Here is a 27,132-nt window from a genome sequence, read left to right as displayed (position 1 = left end):
AGAGCAAATAATGTAAGCTTTTTAGAGAGCCACACTGTAAGATTCTCTTGGTGGAGCAGATGGTTTCTCTCTTCTCCCAATCTGCCTCGGCCTAAGTTTTATCCACATCACACTCCACTGTTCATTGATACATCTGGGTTTACCTGTCCAGCTAATTGTATTCCTGGAGCTGTGCATGTCTACTACCTCATTTTTGTCTTGTCATTCTGATTGGCCCATCATGAGTGTGTCAAGCTGAACGTTCGTCCAATCACCTTCTGAGAGTTTTTTTTTTAAGTCCTGCCAATCTTCTTTCTATGGGAGCTTTCCTAAATGAATGTGAAATATATCAATGCAATGGAAATATGAAACAGTCTATCTGGTGTGTCAGGTTATGTGACTATTATAATAATTTATATCTATACTTTTTATATAATTATTTTTACAGGCAATTGCCAGATTGTGGCTGTAGCGCATTTGAAAGGTGTTTTCTAGCCACCAATAAAATGACAGAAGAAGAAAAAAGCTGTAATGTCTGCTGAGATGGCTAAAGTTTGACGAAATTTCAACGTTCTTAACTAAACTCAAATGATGCTGATTGGTTTGGTTCTGTTCTCAGACCTGGCACAGTTGTTTCAGATGGGAGCTTTGCAAGATGATAAGATGATGATGATGGATGTGGAATCTGGTAAATCCAAAGATTAATACCAATATTTTACTTTTTTAAGTATCACCTGCCTGTACTGATGACTGTTGATAATATTGTGCATCCCTACTTTTATCCCTCATTATTTAAATTTTATCCATGAAACAAAAACAGTATTTTCTGTTTACTTAAGACACACAATGGGAGTTCAGTTGTTGTTGAAAAGACTCCCCAATTCAAAACAATAAATAAGCAGCAGAGGAGGGTGAAGCAAAGCAGCACAGCTCTTGACTTTTAAACGTTGAGTGGGACCGCACCATTTCTGGGATCAAGTTTAATATGGTATGTAAAAATGTGTATTTGATGAGAGAGAACAACAGGAGTTCAAAACCATTAGAGATACCGTCAATCTATTCTTCAATGAAATTTCAAAGAATGACTGGATCTCATTTGTTCACAGTGACTGTACTTACTTCTGGAAAAAGAATATTCCAATGACAACAGCAAAAGAGATGAGGTCAGCAGACACCCACATCAGGCAGTATTCATCTGGTCTCTGAAAAAACACAAACAGAAACCCCCGAACAGTTACAGTGACAGGGACAACTCATTTCAAGACAAGTGACCAGTCAGTAGTGATTTTTTCTGGAACTTAATCAACAAAAAGAAAATTCAAAGAGTACCCAAATAGGAGCTGTCTGTGAGCCACAACACTGTTTTTATTGGTAGCTTCTTCACTACCAAATCATCGTGGATGTAGACAGTCCAGTCCACCTCCACGTTTAGTCTGAGCTATCAAACTGTCTTCAGTGGGTATTGACATGCATCCACACTTAGCATTAGAATCACCACCCAGTATCTGGATACACAAAACAGATGCTAAGAAAGGGTATAAACTATCCCAACATGGAGTGCTGCAGATGCCCAACAGCCTTAACTCTCCCATTGCAGAAGTCCTGAGCCACATCCACATCCATGCAGAGCTCCCACATGGTGGCACAATCTGGGAGAGCAGGCTGGTAGACTGGACAGAAGAGGTGAGGGAAACAATAACGGAGAGGCACAGGGTTGGTGCTACCTCTATTAAGAGCTTTCAAATGTGCAGTAGAGATTGGCATAAATCTGAGCATGCATTGATGCACAGATTGAAGTCTTTCTGTCTTACTTGAACATCAGAGTGTGGAGATTAAACTGATAGGATGAACTCAGTTGAAAGCTCCACTCTAATGTTGATATAACCTAACCTTGTTTAGTCAAGCAGAGGAGCTTCAGCTGAAGGAGAGGAGACAAGGTATCATCTAATATCATCTTCTATATATAGTCTATTTAGATTTTATTATTTCATTTTAAAAACTCGCTATTAAGCTACCTTTCCAGGCTTGTAGAAAGTCACTACTGCGCAACATACAGGGAAAATAAAGAGGCAAGCTTGACTTGAAAATAAAGGCAACATAGATCAATTACAGTGCTATTAAAGTGATGGTTAAGATGGAGAGAAGAAGTGTAGTAGTAAGGCATGTGATGGATGCTTACCATGAGCCAGATTGGGTAAGGCACCTTTTTCAGGATTTGAGGGGCCTCTGAGGAGACTGAAGACACCCCGCTGCACCAGAGAACCGAGTAGAGCCAAGGCTCGTTGATGGTGTAAAGTGTGAGGTTGATATTGCTCTGGGAGTAGTTTCTGAAAGTAATCACATACATTAAGCAAGTTTTTAAACTTAATCTGTGTGCTAAGGCAGTGGTACACAACCATGGCCCACTCAGGAGGTAGACAGACAAAATATTTTTACAAGACCAACAATCAAAAAAAGTTACTTTCTTTCCAAAAAACAACTTGCACTAAGGACGGGGATAATAGTTAAATTCACAGATGGGGATAGATTGATACTCTTATTGATACTCCTTGATGATCCAAGTTCTTATCAATGCTACAAATCAAAAATGCACATTATTTGTAGGAAAGATGAGATGACAATAAATTCTTAACAGAACTGTTGTAAGATGAGCACAGCTTGTGTTGAGATTAAAACAGTATTTGTTTCCATTTGTTTTATCCATTTTGTTATCTTGAAAACAGACTTCTCATCCTAAGTGTCTTGCTAAACACAAAATTTTATTTTTTCTGATGCTACATTAGAACATATTTTGACATTTTATTTACTTTACCAATCTGTCCTTTAACTACACCAACTTAAAAACACAATATGAGACCATTTACTACATTTGGTTAGTGAACTAGTTCTTATCCTGCTGAATTAAACACAGATTTTTCAACACTGGATTTAGATTTTTACGAACAAGACCTGTTACAAGGTTTGGGACTGATCAGATCAGTGGCAGCAGTTGATATTGTGTGTTAGCAGCAGCTGAAGTTTTTTTGTGTCTTTTTAAGCCAAAATTTCCACATACACTGGCTGCGATGCGCTCTGTAGTACTACTATTTTGCTCCGACCGCAGGGCAGCAACCTGGAAGTGTGTCTATAGAACTGCTCAAGCAGCGCAGCCCTAAACTGAAATGTTTAGAGTTGTGAAGATAAGGGTTTGTTAGTTAATTCAGCATCATAAATTAAATCTATAAGATGAAATGCTGCCCTTTATAAGCTTTTAACTCAGGCTCTACTCAGTTTACACCTATTCGATTAAAATGTATTGCCATTTCGTCTTCCAAATAATGATGGAAAAGGATCATTAGTGGAACTGGTAAGGACCAAGATTGATAGAAAGTATTGATAAAGGTATCAATATCAACAAAAACTAATGAGCTCCATCCTCATTCGGAGGTTGTGTTCCCCCTGGAAAGAACTAATGTGTTTGTGCAGCAGTGATTTGATTAAAACACATAATTCAGCTTGAGATATAACATTACGTAATCTGACCCATGAGACTCGATAGCAGTATCGATAAACTTAGATGTTGACTTTCAGGTTAAAAATGCAGATCAGCAAAAAGCATGAGACCCGAGAAACACTGCAATTGATTAGTTGATACAGCTGAAGGTGTGGGGTGGAACAGATCGATGTGACTAACAATGGATCAATTCTACTGATAACGTTTCTCTTTCATATATACATGTATTTTGCAAGTAGGACTTTAAACAGTCACAACTAGTCACATAAGAGCCATATGCTGAGATTTGGAGGGCTAAGGTTTCAATCTGATGACATATAAACATTGTATGTGTGTTTGTTCCCACCTGATTTCCTGTGTGTTAGCCTGGTTGTATCTGAGCAGCAGCCTGCTGATGCCAGACTGATCAAGACTTTGAGGACTCAGCTTCTCTAGTGAAGTCTGGATCAGACCAGGCTCTTGCCGTTTCACCATTGCTCTGTCTTCATCTGGAGTCCACATCACCTACACACAGCACAATACACAGGACTGCAGTTATACTCTTCACTGTAATACTGTGCCAAAAGAATGTATGAAGTGGCAATATCAGGGGTTTGAATTAGAAAAAAGAACACTAATTCCTAAAAGAGAAACTAAAAAATAAAGATAATTCACTCTGAATAGGTTTTCAGAGAAAGACGATGAGAGGACTAAGCATAATGCAAACTGGTTCTCAGGGCTGACATAAGCATTCAGCTCTAATATACTCACCAGGCTCTGAGGAATGCCAGATTGCTGCACAGCCTGCAGTGTATCATTGATCCAGCTGAGATAGCAGGGGTGCTCTGGAGGAGGTCTCTTCAGCTTGAACACCACTGTGGTGTTGTGATAGGAAGCTAGTTTCAGAAGCCGCTCCAGGCTGCACACACTCTGGTTGGCAATCAGATCCTTTTCTCGGGGGGACAGCATATGCACAGTCCAGAAGGGGTCACCCTGAATCACAGGACAGAACAGCATGACAATGAAGACCACAGGTGTTTTATAGCAGGGCTATCGTGTTTCAGTATTTCTTGTTCAGTACATTTAACAGTGTTTAATTAAGATCAATTACATGGTAGAAAATGCATTGTTTTTTCAAGATTGGTATGTAGAGCCTTTAGCTTTGAAGGCAACAGCATCTGTTTATAAGGCAGGGTTTTAGCAGTAGATTTTCAAAAATGCATCAATCTAAGCTTTGTGTTGAGTTTTTTGAAGCAATGATGAGTAAAAATCATGCTCTCTCACTTCACAGTCCCTTAGCTTCTGCTAAAAGCACTCAAGACCACACTATCCGAGACCAAGACTTGCCTGAGACCAGAGTGCACTGAACCAGAGACCAAGACAAGACCAAGGTTTTTGGGGGTCAAGACTGAGTCAAGACCGAGACCAAGAAAAGACCAAGACCATAAAAATCAATTTAAAACAATACCCGACAGGGTTGAACAGTAAAAGATCATTCTCTCTTTAACTTAAGTTTTCTTTTTAATAAATTTGAAAGATAAAAACAACTCTTTCAAAGCACAACATGCAAAAATCTCAAATCTTAACAAATTTGTTCAACTAACCCCTTGTAAAAAATAAATCCTTGTATGTATTTAAAAGCCACTGACAAGTCTGGAATTATTTTAAATGTCTGAAAATGAGATTTTTATCTAGATTTGTCAAGTGAATGCAGCTGAAAGTAAGTGTTCAGAGGGATCTCTGACTAGAAATAAGATGGACTGATGTCTGAGTTTTTGCAGGTGTAGCTATTTATTGTTTGAGCAAGTGCTTCTCCTTAATATCACATTAATGAAGTTTAGGAATAGCAGATCAGTGCTGGTCTCTCCCCAGTCTTGATAGAAAATCCCAAGTCCGGCCAGTCCGAGACCGAGACAAGGCCGAATAAAATGCTCTCGAATCCGAGACAAGACAAAGACATTCAAAATGTTGTCTTGAGACCGGTCTCAAGACCAAGACCAGTCTCGAGTACTACAACACTAGCTTAAAGTGAACTTTTACCAAAAGTGTACCACTGGAAATCAGACAGCTGTGGTGCAGAATGACAAGTGGTCAGGTTGCACCCATAAACTGAGGCTGTAGTGCTGGAAGCGACTGCATGCCAGCCCCTACCCTCCTTCCCCCATGTCCTACTCTATCCACTCTCATTACTGATAGGCATAAAAAGCCTTACAAAATAAGAAAGATAAACAGGTGATCTGATCATTTAGATAAAGGATGAGCAACTCTGGTTGCTAAAAGGCCACATTCATTTTATCCTCACTGCCAAGAGGCCATATTGTTGAGGAATTGTTGGACAGTCTTAAAAAATGAAATGTAGGACTTTTTAAGACCTGAACTGAGAAAAAAATTACTACCTGTAGTACAGCAAACAGTCAAAAAAGAAAGGCAGATAGGATTTCAGAGTGCATGGAACCAGGGACAAATTTATTAATTTAATGTACAGTTTACAGAGTGTCCACTGATACAGGGCAATTACTCCAGTGGACTTAGTACAATGATATGTTGTTACTACGACTCTACATCAACTAAATATACTATCCCATAGAGAGGTTATTTTGCATGGATATAAATATTTTGTGCTTCAGGATTTTGGCTTGATCTTAGGTCTGCCTTGTACAAAAAATGTGAGAACCCCTGATTGAAAGCATCAAATTCTTTTGGCCATTAACACCCAAATCCAACAATTTATGGTACATTTAGTGCCTCTTTTCTATTAGTACACTGTTTAGTGATGTTTATTGTGACTATTTTGTACAGTTAATAAATTATTCCAAAGGAAAGTTACACTTTTTGTAAAGGCAGGTCATTCAAAAACAAAAGTGGGCTGTACAAATTTTTAAGTGAGCAATAATTCTATAAGGGCACGTCTTAGTCAAAGTGCCATTTAAAGTCTAAGGTCGTTTTCACACCTGATAGTCCGGGGTACTCGATCCTTTTTGGAACGGAAATTGCAGCACTGTTGCACTTTCCTTTGGCTTGGTTCACATTCACACTGCTCTTGGCCAAACGGACCAAACTGTCTGAACACCTACAACCTCTGCCCATTAGGGGCGCTGTCATCACAAACAAAAGGTAACCAAGAAAAAAAAAAAGGTGTAGAAGAAGATAAAACCGGAAATTCATCTCCTTCCGCTGGTCTTTTCTTCCACATAAACAATGATAAACACCAAATTCACGCTGTCTTGGGGTTTCTGCTCTTGCATTGGGGCATTATGAGCAGTCAGCAAGGCGGTGAGCTGTCCAGCATGTCGTTTGTTACATGAGACAAACAAATCAGCACCGACTACGATGTGTTGCTATGGCTACACAGACGCCAAGGTACCAACATGTATTTGAGTATATTAAGTCACATATAAATTAGTATATCATTACGCTTTATGCCACTTCCTGCCTTTGGTTCACAAGTTGGTCCGCTTTGCTTTCACACCTCAAACGAACCATACCAGGGTTCATTAGGAAGCGGACCGAGACCCCGTTTTCAAGCGGAGTCGGCACCAGTTTGTTTGAGCTTTCACACCACTCCAAACGAACTGGACTATCCAGGAAAACAGACCAGAGTTCGTTTAAAACAGGCCGAACAGCTCTGGTGTGAATGCGCCCTAAGACCTCTCCCCAGTAAAAATAAGACTTTTAATAGCCTTAAATTTTCAAAGTACAACTAAAGACTTTTCAAGACTTCTCAAGGATCTGCAGGAACCCTAAAACAAAGATGTATGTTTTTCAGCTCAAGTGCAACAGTAACTGACTCTAATTCAGTGAGCTCAGCACAGAATTAGAGTCAATTTAAGTAACAGTAAGTTTCAATGTTAAGTGGTAGGTTATGGCAGTTGAATTCAATATCCACAATGCTCTTAATACATCTGATTTTTTTTTTTTTTTCAAAGAAACACCATCAAGATAAAGCTGTACTAAGAGCGCTATAAGCCCAGTTAAAAGTAAAGTTAACCTCATCACAGCAGATCCCACACACCCTGCATCAAATCTTTACAGCTTTTACCATTGAGTCAACACTATAAAGTCCTCTTAGCTAAGAAAAACACGGGGAGTCCTTTATTCCTACTGCTTTAAAATCCTTACATAAACAATAGAATCCCTATACCACTGCTCTCATAACTTCACATATAAGGTCACAATACAGTATTTTAAGTATTTTAATCATTTCATCCCATCTAATTTATTGTGTTAGACATTTTTATCCTGTTTCAGGAAGATGGAAATTTGTGCTATTGGTGTTCGGTCAAAAGTTTTGATGGAATATTGAGCCACGTCTAAAACACTTTTCTGTCAAAGCAGACAAAATTCATGAATCTGAGCACTGTGACAAAAAATAGCTGACATCAGGGGGAATTTTGCACTCATGATGCTGAGTGCTGAAAACAGTGGAATACATTAGTTTTGTATGAAAAATAAGTGCTGCCGGTGCAAAAAGGTGGATGTGGACACAGGCCCTTAAGAGCTTTATAATTACAGTCAGTTATACTACATTTACCAGTAAGATTATTGTGGAAATAGGTATATTTTTTAATGCTTTTATGGTAGATTTTTGTCATGTTTTCTTCATGTTTAACTTCAGGAGATGCTGTGGGCCACATTGCGTGAGGACAGGAGCTGCAATCGGCTGCCAGGCCACTAGTTTCCCACTCCTGTTGTAGGTCTTTCACCTTAGCTTTGTAGATTTAATAAAAATGATTTCATGACAAGAAGAGACTATGAGAAGATATCAGACAAATATGATGAATTCCAACAATTACATGCAGACTTTTTAGAACATGGCATTTGCAGCCTCTCTGTGGGCACATCCAAAACAAAAAGACTGAAGGGGAATGTTGAGCAAATTTAAGATTACAACAAATACTGACAGACCAAAGCAATAAAAGCAAAATGCCTTTGGGTGCAATGTGTTTCTGCTTTAACCTGTGGTTGTCCATATTTAGATACGTACAGATCAAAAGAGGTGCATGGCACATTTGCCATAGCTGAGGAAAATATTGTTGTTTGTGTACTCTAAAAGTTTTAAGTACAACAGAGCAAGGTTACACAAGCCACAAAATGCAATATAACCACATCACTGTATCCTGCTCCAAATGTAATTCGCCTCTGTAGAAACACAGATAAGGGAGGGACATGCATAAACCACATCTGTAGGCAATGGAGAAACAAGATTAGAACAATGAAGATGGCAATTCCTCTATTTTTGTAGATGTTCCAAAAGCATTGCCAAATAGTAATTGTTTTACTTTATTTATTTACATTGGATCACCATCAGTTGTAACTGAAGTAACAGCTATGGGTCTGTAGGGTGAACAGAACTGGCATAATTTCCTTACAATGCTCATTGCTTTTTTATATGGGTGTTTTCAACCTACTTTGGCAGCTAGTTTGGACTTCATGCAGGTTTAATACTAACATATAAAAATATTTTGAAGCACTAGTTGACCCTAATCCACTCTGCATACTGGATCACATCAGCTTAAAGCATTATTTGATCTCATTTTGAATGGTCTAATGACCTTCACCACAAACCACAGCACTATACCAGGCTGTCACATAAAGCTTAAAAAAAGTATGTCCATTAGACTGAAGAATTACCTTGAGGAACCACTGTCCTGCGTTGAGTTGCTGCAGATCTGTCCAGTTAAAGAAAGAAGCATCAATCATCTGTCTGTCTGGGAAAACCTTCAGGACGTCTGTGGTCCTCTGCAGAGTGCGGTCACGCATCAGGAAAGGAACTCCATCCTCACTAGTGATCAGAAAAGGAGAGGCACCAGCAATAAACAATGATTATAAAGGAATCTTTGGCTCTTTCTGCAGTCATGATTGTGTTTATGGCTGGGCAGCAGTGTTCATCTGTATGCGATATATATGCACTTTTGTTTAAATTCATAATAAAGAGGAGAAAACATACGGGTGGCCTAGGAGTGCACTGTCCGGCAGTCATTACCTTTAAACTACATCGCTAATATAACCTTCAGTAAATTCTGAGCAGAATCAGTGAGTTAACTGTTCTCAGTGTTAACATCTTTGTTAATGGATTAACAGTTAAAATTAAATTTTTCATTACTGTGCCCACTTTTGATTGATAATAAAGTCACAATAATGGGAAATCACAATGTAAGCGGGTGTACTGTATCGCCGTGTATTGTCTGCATGTCTGCTGAAGGAATGGAGTCTCACTGTCGCTCTGCCTGTCATCAAGTCTAATTACTCAGCTAGCTTACCTGTCAGCAGCCTCCATTAACACACAAAAACTCTTTTAGGATTGTACCCTATATGCACACACACTACATGGAGCTCTCTGATACAGGAAACAACTCTGTCTCTGTAGCTAATTAAGCAGTGAAAATAAATGGCGATAATCTAATCCACTTATACATAACAAAATAAGGTCTGAACACAAAAATGAACATTCTGCAGAACAAAAACAACCCTCATGATGCACAATCATCCATCCTCTGTAACCGTACATGCATGAGTAGACATGCACGCCTACTATCCATCATACACCACAGCCACTTCACTTTCCACCCACCACCATCTCCACTTCCTCCCTCTTTCTCCAAGTGTGTCTCTGTGATCCTGTCAGCTCCCATTATATTGTTGATATCATGCCTCCATCTACTGCCTGCTGATAGACTGATCTGCTGCAGTATCGCTGAGGCTTGTTCTCAGCCACTGTTGCTCAATCCAAAGACTTTAAAAAGAACTAGCAGTTTGTGTTGATTTTTTTTTCATGTTTAAGTAATACTTAGCATTTCTCTTAAAGACACTGAGTCTTTAGGACTGTATGACAAACAGAGCAGCAAAAACAACACATTTAGAATTTATTGGTAACTTGCAGTCCAGTGTGGATTCTTAATAATACTCATGTGAAGATGTTTTAGCTAAGCAAACATTCTGAAAAGCAACCAAAGGTGGTGTATGAAAGGACACATCTAAAAAAAATGTAGACATAGAAAGGGGCTTTTAATACTTTGGATTAACTTCCATTTAGGCCTTTAAGATTCCAAGCTGACTGCACTTAGTACATGCTTTCACACAATGCATTAAAAATACATCTTGATCGACAGCCGGCTATAAGAACTCAGTGGTCCAGCGAAAATTACTGGTATATAAATCTAATAAAGTAAATGTAAAAAGTAGTTCATTTTCAATTAAAGCACTGAGTACTGAGCAGTTTCAGTAAAACAGTATCTTTCTCTAACGTGCAAGCAGGGTGAGAGAATATGAATCTCCAAAAGAGTAGTCTATGTCGGTACTTCTCAACTGGTCTAGCATCAAGACTCAAAATGTATTCAAAAAGTACACATAAGAGCTCCTTAATAACAATACTGTGAAGAAATATAATTTTGTTTCCTTATAACATTCTTAGTTGTTGGTGTGTCCTAAGAATTTTTTTATAATACAATGTGCCCCCTCTCAAAACAAGTTTTTAAAACACTGGTTTAATAGACATAAACAAAGAAAAAAAGGTACCAAATGAAGAGCTGTCAGGGCATCATCAACGTGTGCTAACATGTGTAGCTTCTTCCAAACAAATCTGAAGGCATCCCAGATCAGCACTCTATGCGGTCAATGGTCAAAAATTTAATTATCTCCAGTAGACGCTGAAGCATGTCCACACCTTGCATTAAGGACTACTTGGGTGTAAACAGGGTTAAAATAACCTTCTAGTTCTTTGGCTGTGACATGCTGCTGTATTGATTGATTGTGTGAGTTTCTGTGTGTGTGTACCTGATGGTGACATCAGCCTCGAATCCAGTGACGTTCATCTGTAGAGCTCGCTGGAAAGACCACAGCGTGTTCTCAGGAGCAAGCTGGAAACACAGACACAGACACAGACACAGACACGTGAGATTACAGTCATTCTTCTGAGCCCAAAGGAATGTTGTGAAATGGACTCCATGGCTCATTCATCATTTAAGTCAAGGTTACGATCAATATGCAGCTAATAGTTAAACAGCACTAACTAGAAAAGCTTGCTTCTATAAGTCAATGACTAAAAACCACATGATATAAATGACACTGTAATCAATACAGTCCTTCTGGGAATGCCTGATTGTTTTTCCCAGTTAGGGTTTCTCGGCCTCTCTGAGGCACTCCTAATTTTAGATTCCACAGTGAGGATCGATCAATTTACATAAAACTCAGGAACATTGGGTTGTTTTCGAGCATGAGAGTAACTTTTATGGGTAATCAGGATTCTCTTTCATTTTCTTTCCAAGTGTTGCACAATCCCCTAATGAGTGTTCTGCCAAGTTCAAAACCTCTCAGCAGGTAGCAAGTAGATGCAAAAACATTATTGCAACACAACACAATAATGAAAAATTGAAAGTGTTCTTTAGTTTGCGTAATTCGTATCATTATATAACATTCTGACATAATCAACAGGCTGTAACAGGCGTTTATATTCTGTAGTGGGGTATAAAATCTGATCTGTGGGAGATATTGTGTAATTTAAAAAGCTGAAGACACTGATAGGTGCTTCAGGATGTCAAGCAGTAATGTTTTGTGCGCTAGTTTGAGTTGTACAACAACAGGGTCATAAAGAAACCAATCTTGCAACCCTTCAGCAATCATCCTCTATCATCATCTGGTAGACAGTGTATACTACTAGGAACAGATGTGGATTTCTCCACAACTCTGGTGAAGCCAGAGGTTAGAGTTAAAACACTTTAACGATAGAGTTCCTTTTCCATTAAAAATCTGAGACATAAATGCTGTAATTTTGTTGTTCTGAACACCCTAGAGAAGTGCCATGCCCCTTTAAAGTCTAAGTTCAACATTCAAAAGTAGGTTTTCATAAAGCTCTACACTTTGAGTCCATTATGCGTTGTTTTAAAATTCATAATACTAAAAAAATTACATACTCAGACCTTTCACACTGAGCCTGATGTATTTCACTCAGATTCACTGCGAAAATTTGTAGAATAAGGCAAACTGTTTCATACTGAAAATAAGCAGTGAGGATGTGCGTGTGGCTCCATAATTTCTTAAAAACTCACTGGGTCCTTCCATCCTTACAGAGATCTTCATACAGTCCCAGCATATGTCATAGCACTGAGCTTGGAGAAATGGTGAGCAACTCTTTCATTTTAAGTCTGTTACGGGGCTGTTGGTATAAATTTATGCCTATATCTGTTATATACTATGGTCAATACCAACATAATGCATGGGCAAATCACAGAGTTATCAGTGAGGTTTCAGCGAGGAAGAGAGAGAGAGAGGTGAGGGGGCAAGCAAGAAATGAGAAGGAAGCATCAAGTGCTGCTATGATAAGTCAATCACTCATCTAAATGACTTGGACTGATGTGCCAAAAAAAAAAAAAAAAAAAAAAAAAAGGAACCTGTTCAAAATAAAATAATGACAGATGAAAGTTTCAGCGTCAGTGTGCAAATATGATTAGAACTACATGAAATCGATTATATTTTTTAATGTCTGAAAAATTTGGAAGAAAAAAATGGACTCAGTGGGCTCTGCATTATATGTAGAATCTGTCAACAGAGATGGCAAATAACTAGAGTAGCTTTGGGAAGTGCAGAAAAAATAAAACTGAATTTTCAAAGTAGATATATCAGATTTTCCTCATGTCTCCTCCAAATTGGAAACAAATTACAACAGACACTTAAGGTCAAAAGGTCTATGTCCTTTGAGATTAGGGTTTGACACCCACCAATATAATGTTGCTTAAAAATATCCATCCATTTATCTATCATCAACACTACTTATCCCATTTGAGGTAGCGGGGTGTCACAGGGTGAGTCACCAGTCAATCACAGGGCTGACATACCAAGACAAACAACCATCCACGTTCACAGTCACACCTAGAAGAGGATAATGGAGGTCAGCTGACTCACCATGGGGGCGCCCTGGTGGCCGATGACATCAGGACGTGGTTTGAGGGAGCTGGGGTCCATTATGCATGGGGAGGTAATGTAGAGGGGAACTACGTAGAGTCCCAGTAACACAGTGAGATATAGCAGCATGACCACCATCTGAAACACTGACAGGAGACAGACAATATTAAGTACAGAAATGGAAATGCAGTTACAGTTTTTTTTAGTAAAACCTTTAATTCACTTCAGGGAGTTAAAATCAAACAATGATACCGCTGTACAGTCTGTGTGCTAATAGGGATGGGTATTGCTTGAAGTTTTCCTGATACCGGTGCTAAATTGAAACTTTTAAGAGGAAAAATGTGTGCTCAAAGTTTGTAGTGAATAAAAGCTGCATTGGTATTGTAAATGATTAAGAGAAATAAAAATAAAATAAATAGGTCAGTCAGTGTGACTGTGTCCTTGGGAGGGAAATGTGGTAAGAGTACAGACATTGCTCTGGACAGCAAAATGATTCATGCTCTGTTGAAATAAAATGAGCACACTTTAATCACATGAATTCTAACACTTTGTTTGCTCCTTTCATTTGGAGTGGCAGGGGGTCATGTCGAGATGGTAGCAAAAAAATCTGCATTCTAACTTGGCCAGTATTGAATATGATGGGTTTTGATACTCATCCCTATGTGCTACACAAGGTTATAGCTTGCAGCCATTAATACAGCTGAGCTGAGCATACAACTAGAGAGATTCAAAAACAGCTCTCATTGCAGCATCCAGCTACACTATTGGCCCACTATCACATATCCTGTTTGGTTGACAGGCAGGATGTATACCAGATGCAGTAAACCTGCTTTGACACCTTCTAGTGTTTTCAACCCACTCTACCTCACAGACCTTTGAACAGTTGTTCCCCGTCTCCAGGGTGAACTAGGCTAAATGTTCTCGCTCTTGACTTGATAATTAAATCCTTCAGTTTAACCTTCAGGCACAATACTGCCAGTATAATTTACATACAGTGAGTTTTAGCTTCCCTAAACATCCATGCACAGTGAGTGTGGGATGTGACTTGTCACTAAACACTGGTTACTGATGTTGAGTGACTTCAACAGCAGCAACCATGGAGAAATACTTCCCCCTTCATCCATCTATTGTAAATGAGCAATGAGGTGTGCACGTGTATTTCTGCATGTGTGCAGGCAAACAGACACACAAAGACTCAGGGGAATGTATTTGTTTCAAGGTCGGATCCTGAGCAGAACTCAGCAGACAACTCCTGTTACACACAGGAGGCTTCATCCACACACAAAAGGAATTACACACTGATTAGGATTTCTTTCCATTTTTTTCCCCACACAATATGACATTAAAGGAGCATGTCTTCATTTTTACATTTTCAAGTCTAAGCTAAAATTCAGCAAATATGAGAGCCCAATTTTATACTCTGCTTTGTACCATGGTTGCATAAAGGGACAGTATATATCCCTTCCAAGCTCATGATGTCTCTCTAAAGGCATACATATCTGCCTTTGTACATTTATGATAAAAACTTGGCTTTTTTGTTTTGTTTTTCTTTTTTGACAAAAACCTCTTTAATGTTCAAGTGAAAGCAGATTCCTACAAACTACTGTATATCAAATAAAAATATGTGAGGCAAAATAACTGACTGCATAAATATTCACACCGTTCAAGTCAGTATTTAGTAAATGCACCTTTGGTCCAATCACAGCACTGAGTCTGTGTGGATAAGTCTCAATCATGTTTGCACTTCTGGACACTGCAATTTTACTTAATCCCTTTTCAAAATTGCTCAAGCTCTGTCAGGATACAAAGGGATCAGGCATGCCCTTTTCAGTCCAGTCAAAATTCACTATTGGATTGAGGTCTGGGCTTTGACTTAGCCCTCCAGAACATTCATCTGGTTGTCTTTAAACCATTTCTGTGTAGCTTTTGCTATAGGCATCAGTTCATTTTCTTGATGGAAAATAAATCATCTACCAAGCCGTACTCCTCTGCAGACTAAATACAATTGTCCTCCAGGATTTTCGTATATTTCACCACATTCATTTCAACCTGTACCTTTAGAAGCCTTCCAGGGCCAGCTGCCAAGAAGCATCCTCACAGCATGATACTGCCACCAAGATGTTTCACAGTGGGGATGGTGTGTTTGTAGTGATGTACAGTGTTTGGTGTCCATCAAACATAGCGTCTTGTCTAAATGGCCAAAAAGCACAATTTGGTCTCATCAGACCAAAGAACTTTCTTCCTTTTAATATGATTTAATATGAGTTTTCTTCAACAGCGGCTTTCTCTATGCAACGCTCCCATAAAGCTTTGACTGATGAAGAGCCCAGCAACAGTCATAGTATGCAGAGTCTCTCCCATCTCAGCTGCTGAAGCTTGTAACTCCTTCAGAGTAGTCATAGGTGTCTTGGTGGCCTCTCTCACTTGTCTCCTTCTTGCATGGTCACTCAGTTTGTGAGGACAGCCTGATCTAGACAGATTCACACATGTGCCATATTCCCTCCACACTTTCAAGAACCTTTTCTCTGAGTTGCTTGGAGTGTTCTTTTGTCTTCATGAAGTAATGGTAGACAGGAATACTGATTAACCTGTGACTAGACCTGCCAGACACAGGTGTGTTTGTACTACAATCACTTTAGACAAATTCACTGCACTCAAATGATCCTCATTTCACTAATTGTAAGACTACTAGCACCAATTAGCTGGAACTCTGTTGAATCAGGTCAGTCACTTTAAAGGGGATGAATATTCATGCAGCCACTTATTTTACCTTGCATATTTTTGTTTAATTGACATGACTTTGTAGCAATCTGTTTTCACTTGACATGAAAGGATTTTTTTCTTGTCCAAAAATCCAAATTATATTGACCACCAGATTTATTAAATCAATAGAGGGGTAAAACATTCAAGAGGGAGAACACTTTTCATAGGCAATGTATTTCATTTACCAACAAAAGATGTAATGTGCTCCAGTGACCTTTGACCAAAAACCTCCAAAAATCGATCAGTTCTTTCCTTTAGTCCAGTTGGATATTTGTGCAAAGTTTTAAGAAAATCCTTCAAAGCGTTCTTGAGATAGTATATTTGCAAGCAGGTGATGAACATGAAGCCAGTACCCTTGACCTTTAACCTATAAACTCCATAATCAAATCACTTCACCAGTGCAGAGTGGGTGTTAATGCAAGGTTTGAAGAAAATCCCTCATAGCGTTTTTGTGAGATCATGTTCAGAAATAATGCAATGCTGAACAGACAACATAATGCCTCCATCCCTGGCTATACAGGCGGAGGCGTGATAAAAAAATAAAAAAAAAAAAACAATCCAAGGTGTCCCAGCTGGAAAACACCACAAGAGCCTGAAGGAATGTTCATTATCTCTGACAGCCTGGGTGGAGGTCCTGACCTCTGTCTACATTGTGTTAATCATTCACCACTCTTCCCTTATTTGTTTGAGTGCGTCTGTGTAGCGTATTATCCCGACAGGTAAGGGTATCTTGTATTCTGTGTTTTAGATGTAAACATACTTGTTTTTTCTGAGCGGGCAACCTGTCCAGCTACAATCCAAGACAGTGCTGTAACTGCAGCGAGGGCCCCGATGTGCAGGAATGGCCCCGTGGCCTGAAAAGAGATATGAGAGAGAGGGGAGATGATAAAGGTAAGGCACAATTAAAGGAGAGGAGATAGAAAGGAAGGGGGGCAGGCAAGGACAATCAGGGTTAAAAGAGAGTGTAGCAGGCAGAAGAAGAGAAAAAAGAGACAGTGAAGAATTACAGACATTATCTTTAGTAAAGACACTGCTCACAGATAATAGCTATTATTTGTAGGGGTATTCAATTCTAATGGCAGTTTAGTTGCAGTGTAATTGTGCGCCTGCAGTGAAAGTCTCAAAGAGACACAGACATTATAAGCTTATTTACTGTTCTTATAGAATTTTAGCTGTTGGTATGTGCTGTATTTATACTGTTAAATTCAACAGGATTTGTTCTAGAAATGTTAAATATGAAAATCAAAAAGAGATCTCATTAGATGTTTGTAAAAAAGTCTAGTAAGTTAATATTACAAACTCTAATCTATTAACATGAGCAAGATGTTGCAATTGCAGGAAGTTGAGAATAGGTCCGGGATGGCACTAGGCTCACGCAGATATCTGAAATGTTAACAAATTTAAATAAAATAATCTAATCTCAATCACACACACAGAGTTAAGTTGTAATTACAAAATTGCATAAAAGCAATTATTTTTAAACTAAATAGTACTTAAAAGGTTTACAAAATGCCTGCAGAAATGCAATAATGCCACTGCTGCATGGTGTAGAAATACCATTGTTTCAAAATAGAAAAGGCCTTTAATTAAGTTATTTTGAAAGCAGTACAGTAAAAATGTTCAGTTTTTTTATTTTAAAAACAAATTCTATTTAATATTTGTATATTTTAGAAATGCACACTTCAAACTATCATCATTAGCATTTTCCTTGATAACCACGCAAGCAGACTCATGATATTACACAGTTTATCATTGACATCTCTAATTCTGTGTTGAGATTTGACAGACTAAAACATGTGTAAAGCCCTGTTCAGACCAAAGATTCCTAGGACAATGAGACTATTTTAGTAAGTTGCAGGGGACAGCTGCAGCTGTGTGAACTGAGCAACTGACGCTTAAATAAGGCCGGCAAAAGATGTGGCTGATATGCTGAAATTTACAATCTGCAAATGCATACTCTCTATGAAAACATATAGAAATAGTAGTCCCAGGCCTGTAAAATGGGATACATCATATAAGATTCAGTTGATGTTTATCAATAGTTCTAACTCACCTGTCAAAATAAGTGCAGCATTATTACCATATGTTCCCTCTGTGAAATACAGTCTCAGTAGTTAGTGTTTGCTCTTCCTATTAGAGGTAAAAACATTTTCTCTAAATAACAAAACTGCTGCAGGAATATCCAAGAGAAACTGTCGATGGGATATCGGCGGCATTAAGCTCACAGAGTAAATTGGCATAATGCACCTTGGCACACTGTTTCGGTCAAAGCACCCATGAATGGCTCCAAAATCTGGATCCTCTCTTTTTTTCTGAACACAGTTGTGAAAAGCAAAATTGGAAAGTTAAGAACAGATATGCAAAAGATACAACTTTTCACCCAGCCGCAACAGAGTGAACTGTCAAGCTTTCAAAGCATCACAGAGCAGCCTGTTCCAAGCAGTTGGATATTTCAACTTCTCATTATGAATCTTTGGCCTGAATTGGGCTAAAGACTATGCTCAGTTTAGAAGTAAACTTGGGAAAAGCTTCTAATCCACTTCTGATGGCTAGCCATAGCTGCTGGTGCTGCGTTTCAGTTTGCTGACCTGTAGGGAGATGGGGATGACGTCCCACTCCTGGCCCCATGTTTGATTGACAGATATAACGCCAACAATGGTGGTGAGAAGAGCAGCGGTCACTCCTATCTGTGTGAACAGAGTCAGAAAATAAGAGAGGCTGTCCCCAAGGAAAAATACATGCACATGCAGACAGGATCATAAAAATACACATACACACTCTAGGGCTGAATGATGTTGGTAAACACTGGAAATGCATTATCTTATATTCCTGCAATATAAATAGCAGTATGAAAATTGAGATATTAAGATAAAACAGTAAATTTTACTTAAATTAAACCTGGGTGATAAACATTTGATTCATATGGGCAGAACTGTGAGATTTGGGGCATAAAGTCTAAATATGAGGAAAAAAATGCAATAAAAATGCATATAAAACGTATCTATATGGCCAATAACACTGGCTAACATTGACACAACTACATGAAGTGCAATAAATAAACTAATACTTAGGGATACATGACGGTGGAGTTTTGCCGATATTTGTAAATTCATTTTTGCTGATAGCGATATACAAATGTAGGCCAGACCTAAAAGTTCTGTTCTTAGAACAGACTTTAAAGTTTAAGAAAAAAGGATGAATCAAGAAAAAGACTTCAGCTGAGGTAAATCTGTTAGTCCTGCCTAAAATCATATTTATATGGCCAATATTTACAGAGATACATAGTTTATTACATTGGTTATTAATACAGGTAGAAATTTTCATACCTGCCGATAATAATAATGAACGATTTAAACTTAAATCTGCTGAAATCGATATCGTACCGAAAATATTGTGCATCCTAACTTTAATTACATAATCCACATTAGATAAAGCTATATATACATTATATTGCCAAAGTATTCGCTCACCTGCCTTGACTCACATAAAAATTTAGTGACATCCCATTCTTAATCCATAGGGTTTAATATGACGTCGGCCCACCCTTTGCAGCTATAACAGCTTCAACTCTTCTGGGGAGGCTTTCCACAAGGTTTAGGAGTGTTTTTATGGGAATTTTTGACCAAGCACATTTGTGAGGTCACACACTGATGTTGGATGAGAAGGCCTGGCTCTCAGTCATCCCAAAGGTGTTCTATCAAGTTGAGGTCAGGACTCTGTGCAGGCCAGTCAAGTTCATCCACACCAAACTCTCTCATCCATGTCTTTATGGACCTTGCTTTGTGCACTGGTGCACAGTCATGTTGGAGCAGGAAGGGGCCATCCCCAAACTGTTCCCACAAAGTTGGGAGCATGGAATTGTCCAAAATCTCTTGGTATGCTGAAGCATTCAGAGTTCCTTTCACTGGAACTAAGGGGCCAAGCCCAGCTCCTGAAAAACAACCCCACACCATAATCCCCCCTCCACCAAACTTTACACTTAGCACAATGCAGTCAGACAAGTACCGTTGTCCTGGCAACCGCCAAACCCAGACTCGTCCATCAGATTGCCAGATGGAGAAGCGCACTTTGACACTCCAGAGAACATGTCTCCACTGCTCTAGAGTCCAGTGGCGGCGTGCTTTACACCACTGCATCTGACGCTTTGCATTGTATTTGGTGATGTATGGCTTGGATGCAGCTGCTTGGCCATTCCATGAAGCTCTCTACACACTGTTCTTGAGCTAATCTGAAGGCCACATGAAGTTTGGAGCACTGTAGCGATTGACTCTGCAGAAAGTTGGCAACCTCTGCGCACTATGTGCCTCAGCATCTGCTGACTCTGCTCCGTCATTTTACGTGGCCTACCACCTCATGCCTGAGTTGCTGTCATTCCCAGTCACTTCCACTTTGTTATAATGCCACTGACAGTTGACTGTGGAATATTTAGGAGCCAGGAAATTTCACCACTGGAATTGTTGAACAGGTGGCATCCTATCACAGTACCACGCTGGATTTCACTGAGCTCCTGAGAGTGACCCATTCTCCCACAAATGTTTGTAGAAACAGTCTGCATGCCTAGGTGTTTGATTTTATACACCTGTGGCCATGAAAGTGATTGGGACACCTGATTTGAATTATTTGTATGGGTGAGTGAATACTTTTGGCAATATAGTGTATTTGCAACCACACTAAGTTCACATGAATTAATCAGAGCAGAGAGAGCTAGAAAGAAATACTTGCTTTAATCTAAAAATAACTTTGTTGATATTTTATGCATATATTCAGACTTTTCAAAGTGTTTGTTGGCAAAGTTTAAATCACAATAATAATCAAGTTCTACTTACTATGCAGCCCTAAAACACTCTAAGACAAACAAAATAACCTCAAATAGCCCCTAGCCTGTTAACACCCCTAAGAGAGCTTGGTCCTTGTGTTTGGTTTGCTGATAGCATTTTGGAGCAGGTCATTTACTGGCCTTTCACAATCCTCCTGGGACAACACGATCCTAACTGTAAGTTCAGGCTGAGTTCAAACGATCAGCAATGAATGGACATACACACAGGCACCAAGCATAGAGGAGTTTAACACACTCAACTCCCACATCCACCCCCACAGGGCTGACAAAATACATGTGTAAAACTCACCCTCCTCAGTCTACCATACAGTTTTAACTGTCTACACTCACAATTACACAACCAAACAGCAACGGAAGTTTACCTTATGGAGCCAGTGCAAATTCAACTGTTGCCCTAGTGCAATGTGGCAAAGTGCTAAAACCTGAAAGAAAAAGAAAAATATAAGACACAGACATAATATATAAAATTTAAGAATAATTCTGTTTTCTCACAACTATTACAACTACCATAAACTGGTTATTAATGCTGTAAACAAAACAGTTCAAAACATCTGCTACCAGAATCACAACTATTCACTGTCATAATGGTTACATCATGTCCAACACCTCAGCAGGGAATAACTGCTGCAGGACTCACCATTAAAAATGCAATATAGGTGAAGCCAGCAGCAGTGGTGGCCAGGATGGGAACAGTGCCATCACTCCACTCCCCAGAGCGGTTGTAGAGGAACCTGCAGGAACAAAAGGATGAATGACATTTCACTCACTGGGAGCTCCCCTGTCTTGTGCAATCACATACTGATTTAAAGAGTTGGAGGATTTGCTGAATATTTGATGGATCAAAGAGCTATTACCATAAATTTTGGTTTCAGTCAAAGCAAAGACATGTTACTTGTATCTAACAATGATATTCAGGATGTTTAAAACAGGGATTTATGCTCATTTGACACTTAAACACACTTCCTATGGTGTCTCTGTGTAGTTTTCATTCAACGTGAGGTTTCTATGGGCTTGTTAATACCGGCATTAACATCTGTGCAGGGCATTTGGACAACAAGTTGTAATTCTAAATGCAAAGTGTGAAGACATATCACTGTAGACTGAAGATGATTTGATGACTGAAAGCTCAGACTTTATACAGAGATGCTCTGGGATGCTTTCATCTGGATAGATTTGGTAGTATAGATGCTACTGGCATGGATTAACAGCCTCCTTGTCCCCTAATGTAATCTGCAAAAAGCGTGGTTTATTTACAGTTGTCCAGCTTCACTCATCACATCTTCTTGAACTAAGTGGTCATTTCAATAAATATAAATAGTACCCCACAATGTTCATTTTCAAAATAGTACATTACACTTTACTTTAGAAACATGTTCATGTTAAATGAGGGAGGAAAGCTGTTAGAGTCATCACTAGCCCCTCTTCTTGTCACTAACTGGCCTTCATTCATTGTATTGGAAGCCGATTTCTACATAAAATACTGGGACACTTAGCCACAAGCTTATAAAGAAACTGCTGGTGCCTCTGAGTCAATTTAGACAAGGTTCAATATTTGCACCCATTCACCTTTAAGACCAGAAGAAACACTGGCATGCTTCCACCTTAAAAACCATATGTAAGGCCTGTGCAATTTGGATGGTTTTGCCATTTCTGTAACATATGACCAATGAACTGCAATGACCCGAGGGAGAAGAATGACACATACAGGCTTACTACAGCTGTATTTTAGATGCCAACAACAATTAATAAGAAGATATCGACACAAGAACAATACTTGGTGAGTCTTGTGGGTTGCTTGTGCAGTTGCTAGGTCAAAAACCGTTTTTTGAAACAAGAAACAATCTATTCCAGCTACAATGTCTTATTTTACACATATATGTCTGTTTTCTTTAAATAAATCCTAACCAATAGCCTGTTTAAAAAAAAAAAAAAAAAAAAAAAAAGATACATATCAGCTTGACAACTAACACAACCAACTCTTCTGTAAACATTTGCTTTGAGACATGATGTACAGTAACACATAGGCAAACAAGACGTTTCCGGCTGCAGTGCAGAGACAAGTGAACAAGAGCAAATGTGTGTTTAGATGTGACAGCTGAGTCCCACAGCCCTAATTACTAAACATACAGAGCCTTATCAGTGATTCAACTGGCACAGTGCCACAGCAGGATCACTTAGAGCAGATGCTACCAGCCCTTTGTGAATACATTTAGACTGCAGGTGGAGTAAGAAACTCCCTGCTGCTAAATCACTGGAACATGTAAAGGGCATGTCCTTTCCATGATTATCTGTGACAGGAGGGAAATGTGTACATCACTGTAAAAAAGAGGCACATGCCTGTTCACCAAAAATGACCTCCAGAGGGGAATTAACTTGGGTGAGGTAGCTGGTTAAAAATTGGAATACGTTGGAAGTTTGGATATAGGAAACGAGTGAAAGAGTTCTCAGTGGGAACGGAAATATGAAAGAAAAAAATGTGACACAGGAATGTAAGGAGAAAAACAGAGGAACACAAGAGAAGAATGTTATAGCAGTGACAGATTGTTAGAGGTTACTTAGAGCAGAAAGAGAGGGGGGAGGAGAAAGGAGGATGGAGAGAAAGACACACGTCATTATGAGACACAGCTGCAACCCTTTTGTGGTTGATTATTTATCAAGAAAAACTAAAACAATTTACGGTAAAAAATAACTGACAGATAATGTCTGTCTCACCCAAGATTGCAAGATACTCAAACTTCTTACATGAATGTTACATTATTGTTTGCATTTGTTTGATATTCACTACTTTAGTTCTTTTATTTTCTCAGAGTAAATGATTGCTGAAATTCAGCTTCACATGTTGTAATAAACAGATATTTTTAGGGACAAATCAACACCAGGTTTTGCATTGAAACATGAAAAAGAAGACATGTTTATAGCACTTTAAAGATTAATATAAGGCTTACTTTTGGAGTGATGGCCAGACCTGAAAGTGGTGTCTGGCTTGGCACTTTGGAAGCAGTGGCAGGTGGTGGAGCTTTAGTGGTATGTAAGAATTGTGACATGTAAATTTTGTTTTACATGTTTAAATTTATTTGGAGTTTGCAAAAACCTCCATGTGAAAGCCAAGGGGGCTTTCAACACTGACCTGAGGCTTCTGTCTAGCCGTTTTGACCTAGCCCAGACCAGTGGCACTCAGTCAGAGTGACCATTAGGTTCTTGGTAACCTCCCTGACAAACGGCCTTCAGACCCAATCACTCGGTTTGGCCGGGCGACCATCTCTGGGAAGAGTCCTTGTTGTGGCAGAGGCCACTGTGCTCTTCAAAACCATCAGTGGATCAGAAATTTGTCATAGATTTCCCCGGATCAGTGCTTTAAAACTACCCCGTCTCTGAGCTCTGCAGGCAGCTCCTTTAAGCTCATAGCTTGGTTTTTGCCCAGATATGCATTGTCAGCTGAGGCCTTCTATACAGAGGTGTGGCCTTTCCAAGTCATGTCCAACTTATTTAATTTAGCACAGGTGGACTTCAAGCAATGTGTAGAAACATTTCAGCAAGGATTGAGAGAAATTGATGGAACCTGAACTAAATTTCAAGTGTTTTTGCAAAGGGTCTGAATATTTAAGTCAATGTGATATTTTAGTTTTTTTTTTTTAAATACATTTGCAAAACTTACAAAATCCTATTACAATCCTTTACAAAATCCTATCTTCACTTTGTCATGATGAGGTACTTGAGTGTAGATTGATGAGAATAGAAATTATATTTTTTTACTGTAGCATCAGGCTACAACTTAGAATTGAAAAAAAGTGAAGGGGGTCTGAATAGTTTCTAAATGCACTGTAATTACAACAAAGTGAGACCAGGGACCAACTTCCTCTGGTCTGTTTTTCATTTGTATTGAAAGTCTATTTGGTGGCTCGGTGATGGACAGTTAAGTAATTTCATAAATCTCTGCTTGATGTAGAAGCAAAACTAATCTTAGTTAATACAGTTAGCCTTGCCATTGTATTCAGTCAAAATAATGGGTAGCAGAAATTGTTATCACCTGAATCATTCTCACCTTGATGAAATATTTAGGCTACCAACATGTTAGCCATTTTAATTGGCATATTCATAAATATTTATGAATGGCATAGATGTCTGACTGTATGACTAGCGTGTAGTCACACAGGCACATGGCGCCTCACCAGTGGCATACATGATTCAATGTGCAGCTTCTGCAGTCACATGTTGACGAGTTCTTGGGCAAGACAACTAACCCCAATTTGCTCCCACTGCTGAGCAATGGCATGTAAATATGTATAGATTTGTTTGAATGGGATTAGTGAATAGTGATGGCCACTCTACAAAGCAGCTTTTGGTGTCAGTTTGTGAATGTGGAGAGTAGGGCTGAACGATTTTGGAAGACAATCTAATTGTGATTTTTTTCCCCAATATTGCAATTGTGGTTTGATATGTGATTATTTCTTAACTTTATTTTAATTCTTAAACAAGGACTAAACAATTATTAAAATATATCTAATTCTGATGATTTTTACTCATATTTCAAATTGGATATTAATTGTTCTGTTGAAGGGGTTTTGTCATTCATATTCTTAAATAAGAAATAAGTACAAAAATGAAGAAGATAGGATCTTATGTAGACTATTCCAAAATATGGCACCTGAATGGTTGCATGATATGTCATGCATAACATTTCTGCTGCAAAAAATTTTACAACTGGTATTTTGACTCAAACTTCATGTCAAAGAAATATTGCACCTTCTGCGATTTCAAAAATTGCAGCAGGGCATATTGTGATTTAATCTTATTTTCGATTAATTGCCCAGCTCTAGAAGAGAGAATAAATGTGAAGGGGTAAGTATGATCTGCAGTACAAAAAAAACGGCTTTGAGAAGTCAGATGGCTGAAAAAGGGCTATACCAGCTCAATGCCATTTACCAATTACCATTCAGGATTGCACTTTCTGATGTTGATTATATGACTTGCTACAGAGGCTATACAAATTTTTTTAGCTGAGATAAGTTCTGGTATGAACTTTTTGGTATCACTGGCAAGTATAAGTTTATGAATTTACTGTCACCACAGATATTCCATAAAAATTAGAAACAAGCATTCCTAACAATTGTTCTGGAAGAAACACACCACTAAATAAATGGCACTTGTCCCTGTAATACTGACGTACCACTGTAACTGTAGCACCAACCACTGCTTCCTAAGTGGCATGCCAGACACCAGTTTTCAACCTTTGCAGTGGTGTACTTTTGGTGGCCTTTCATTTTTTAGTCAAATAAAGTTGGGCTTGCATAAAAGTTGAATGGCTTAACCATTAACAGAATAAAAATACTAGATAAGTAATCTCAGTTATGTAATGGCATAATCTGTTGATGGCTGGCTGGTTATCTGTTGGGGCTATTAAGGCAGAGGACAGATTAAAACATTGATTTAGAAAAAAAACAACAACAGATGCAGACAGAAGTTACTCACTTACCAAACATTATCGTGACATCTATTTGGCCACAGTGTGATCTCATTTCTGGTTTAACAGTTAATGTTTAAAAATCTGACCTCTTTGACCTAAAAGGCAAGCCAAATACAATTTGTTGTATTCCTAAACAAATGTTTTTTTTCATTATTTGGTATAAAGATATGAAAAAAATATAAACAAAAGTGCAGATATAAATTTCAATCCTGTGATTGAAAAGATTAAAAAGGAATTTGATTTGCAGTTATAAAGAGACTTATGACTGGAAGGTCATCAGTATTATCTAAAAAGGAAGGGTCATCATGGCTGGTATAACCAGTGATTGTTCTTGATGTTCGACTGTAAAAGAAGAACTAATTGACATAAAACTTTTAAGTTTAAAAAGGAAAAAATATATATATAAAGGTACATATCAATAAATTATAACATCAAAATGCTGGTTTATTTAAGTACTTTAATTAAAAAGTGAAACTCATACATCTTATAGATTCATTACACTAAGATTAATATAATTGAAGTGTTTATTTATTCAAATTTATGATTATAACTTACAGGTAATGAAAACCCAAATTCAGTATCTCAGAAAAATAGAATATTGTGAAAAAGTTTAATATGGAGACTCTTGCTGTCACACCCTATTCAGCTAATTAACTCAAAACACCTGCAAAGGTTTCCTGAGCCTTCAAATGGTTCTCAGTCTGGATCAGTAGCCTACAC

The 27,132-nt window shown here is 38.5% G+C and overlaps 1 protein-coding gene across 2 annotated transcripts in view; it reads right to left on the bottom strand.

The window, feature by feature from the left end:
* The window catches only part of LOC121526154 (glycerophosphodiester phosphodiesterase domain-containing protein 5-like), an 81,209-nt gene that overhangs the window by 11,762 nt on the left and 42,315 nt on the right, over positions 1–27,132 (bottom strand). For both annotated transcript variants that reach the window (XR_005993290.1, XM_041812576.1), the window contains exons 4-14: positions 21,586–21,679; positions 21,311–21,370; positions 18,700–18,798; positions 16,872–16,965; positions 13,349–13,494; positions 11,225–11,307; positions 9,083–9,233; positions 4,223–4,444; positions 3,819–3,976; positions 2,159–2,306; positions 1,099–1,181 (exon numbers count right to left, since the gene is read on the bottom strand). Coding sequence is in view for 1 of the 2 variants with exons in the window: in XM_041812576.1 (XP_041668510.1) it covers positions 1,099–1,181; positions 2,159–2,306; positions 3,819–3,976; positions 4,223–4,444; positions 9,083–9,233; positions 11,225–11,307; positions 13,349–13,494; positions 16,872–16,965; positions 18,700–18,798; positions 21,311–21,370; positions 21,586–21,679 (1,338 nt within the window). In the remaining variant the exon portion in view is untranslated. The remainder of the gene's footprint in view (positions 1–1,098; positions 1,182–2,158; positions 2,307–3,818; positions 3,977–4,222; positions 4,445–9,082; positions 9,234–11,224; positions 11,308–13,348; positions 13,495–16,871; positions 16,966–18,699; positions 18,799–21,310; positions 21,371–21,585; positions 21,680–27,132) is intronic.

The sequence above is a fragment of the Cheilinus undulatus genome, linkage group 2, assembly GCF_018320785.1.
Source record: "Cheilinus undulatus linkage group 2, ASM1832078v1, whole genome shotgun sequence".
Classification (NCBI taxonomy): domain Eukaryota; kingdom Metazoa; phylum Chordata; class Actinopteri; order Labriformes; family Labridae; genus Cheilinus; species Cheilinus undulatus.
The sequence above is the reverse complement of the archived record's forward strand: the minus strand, read 5'-3'. Positions and strand labels throughout refer to the sequence as shown.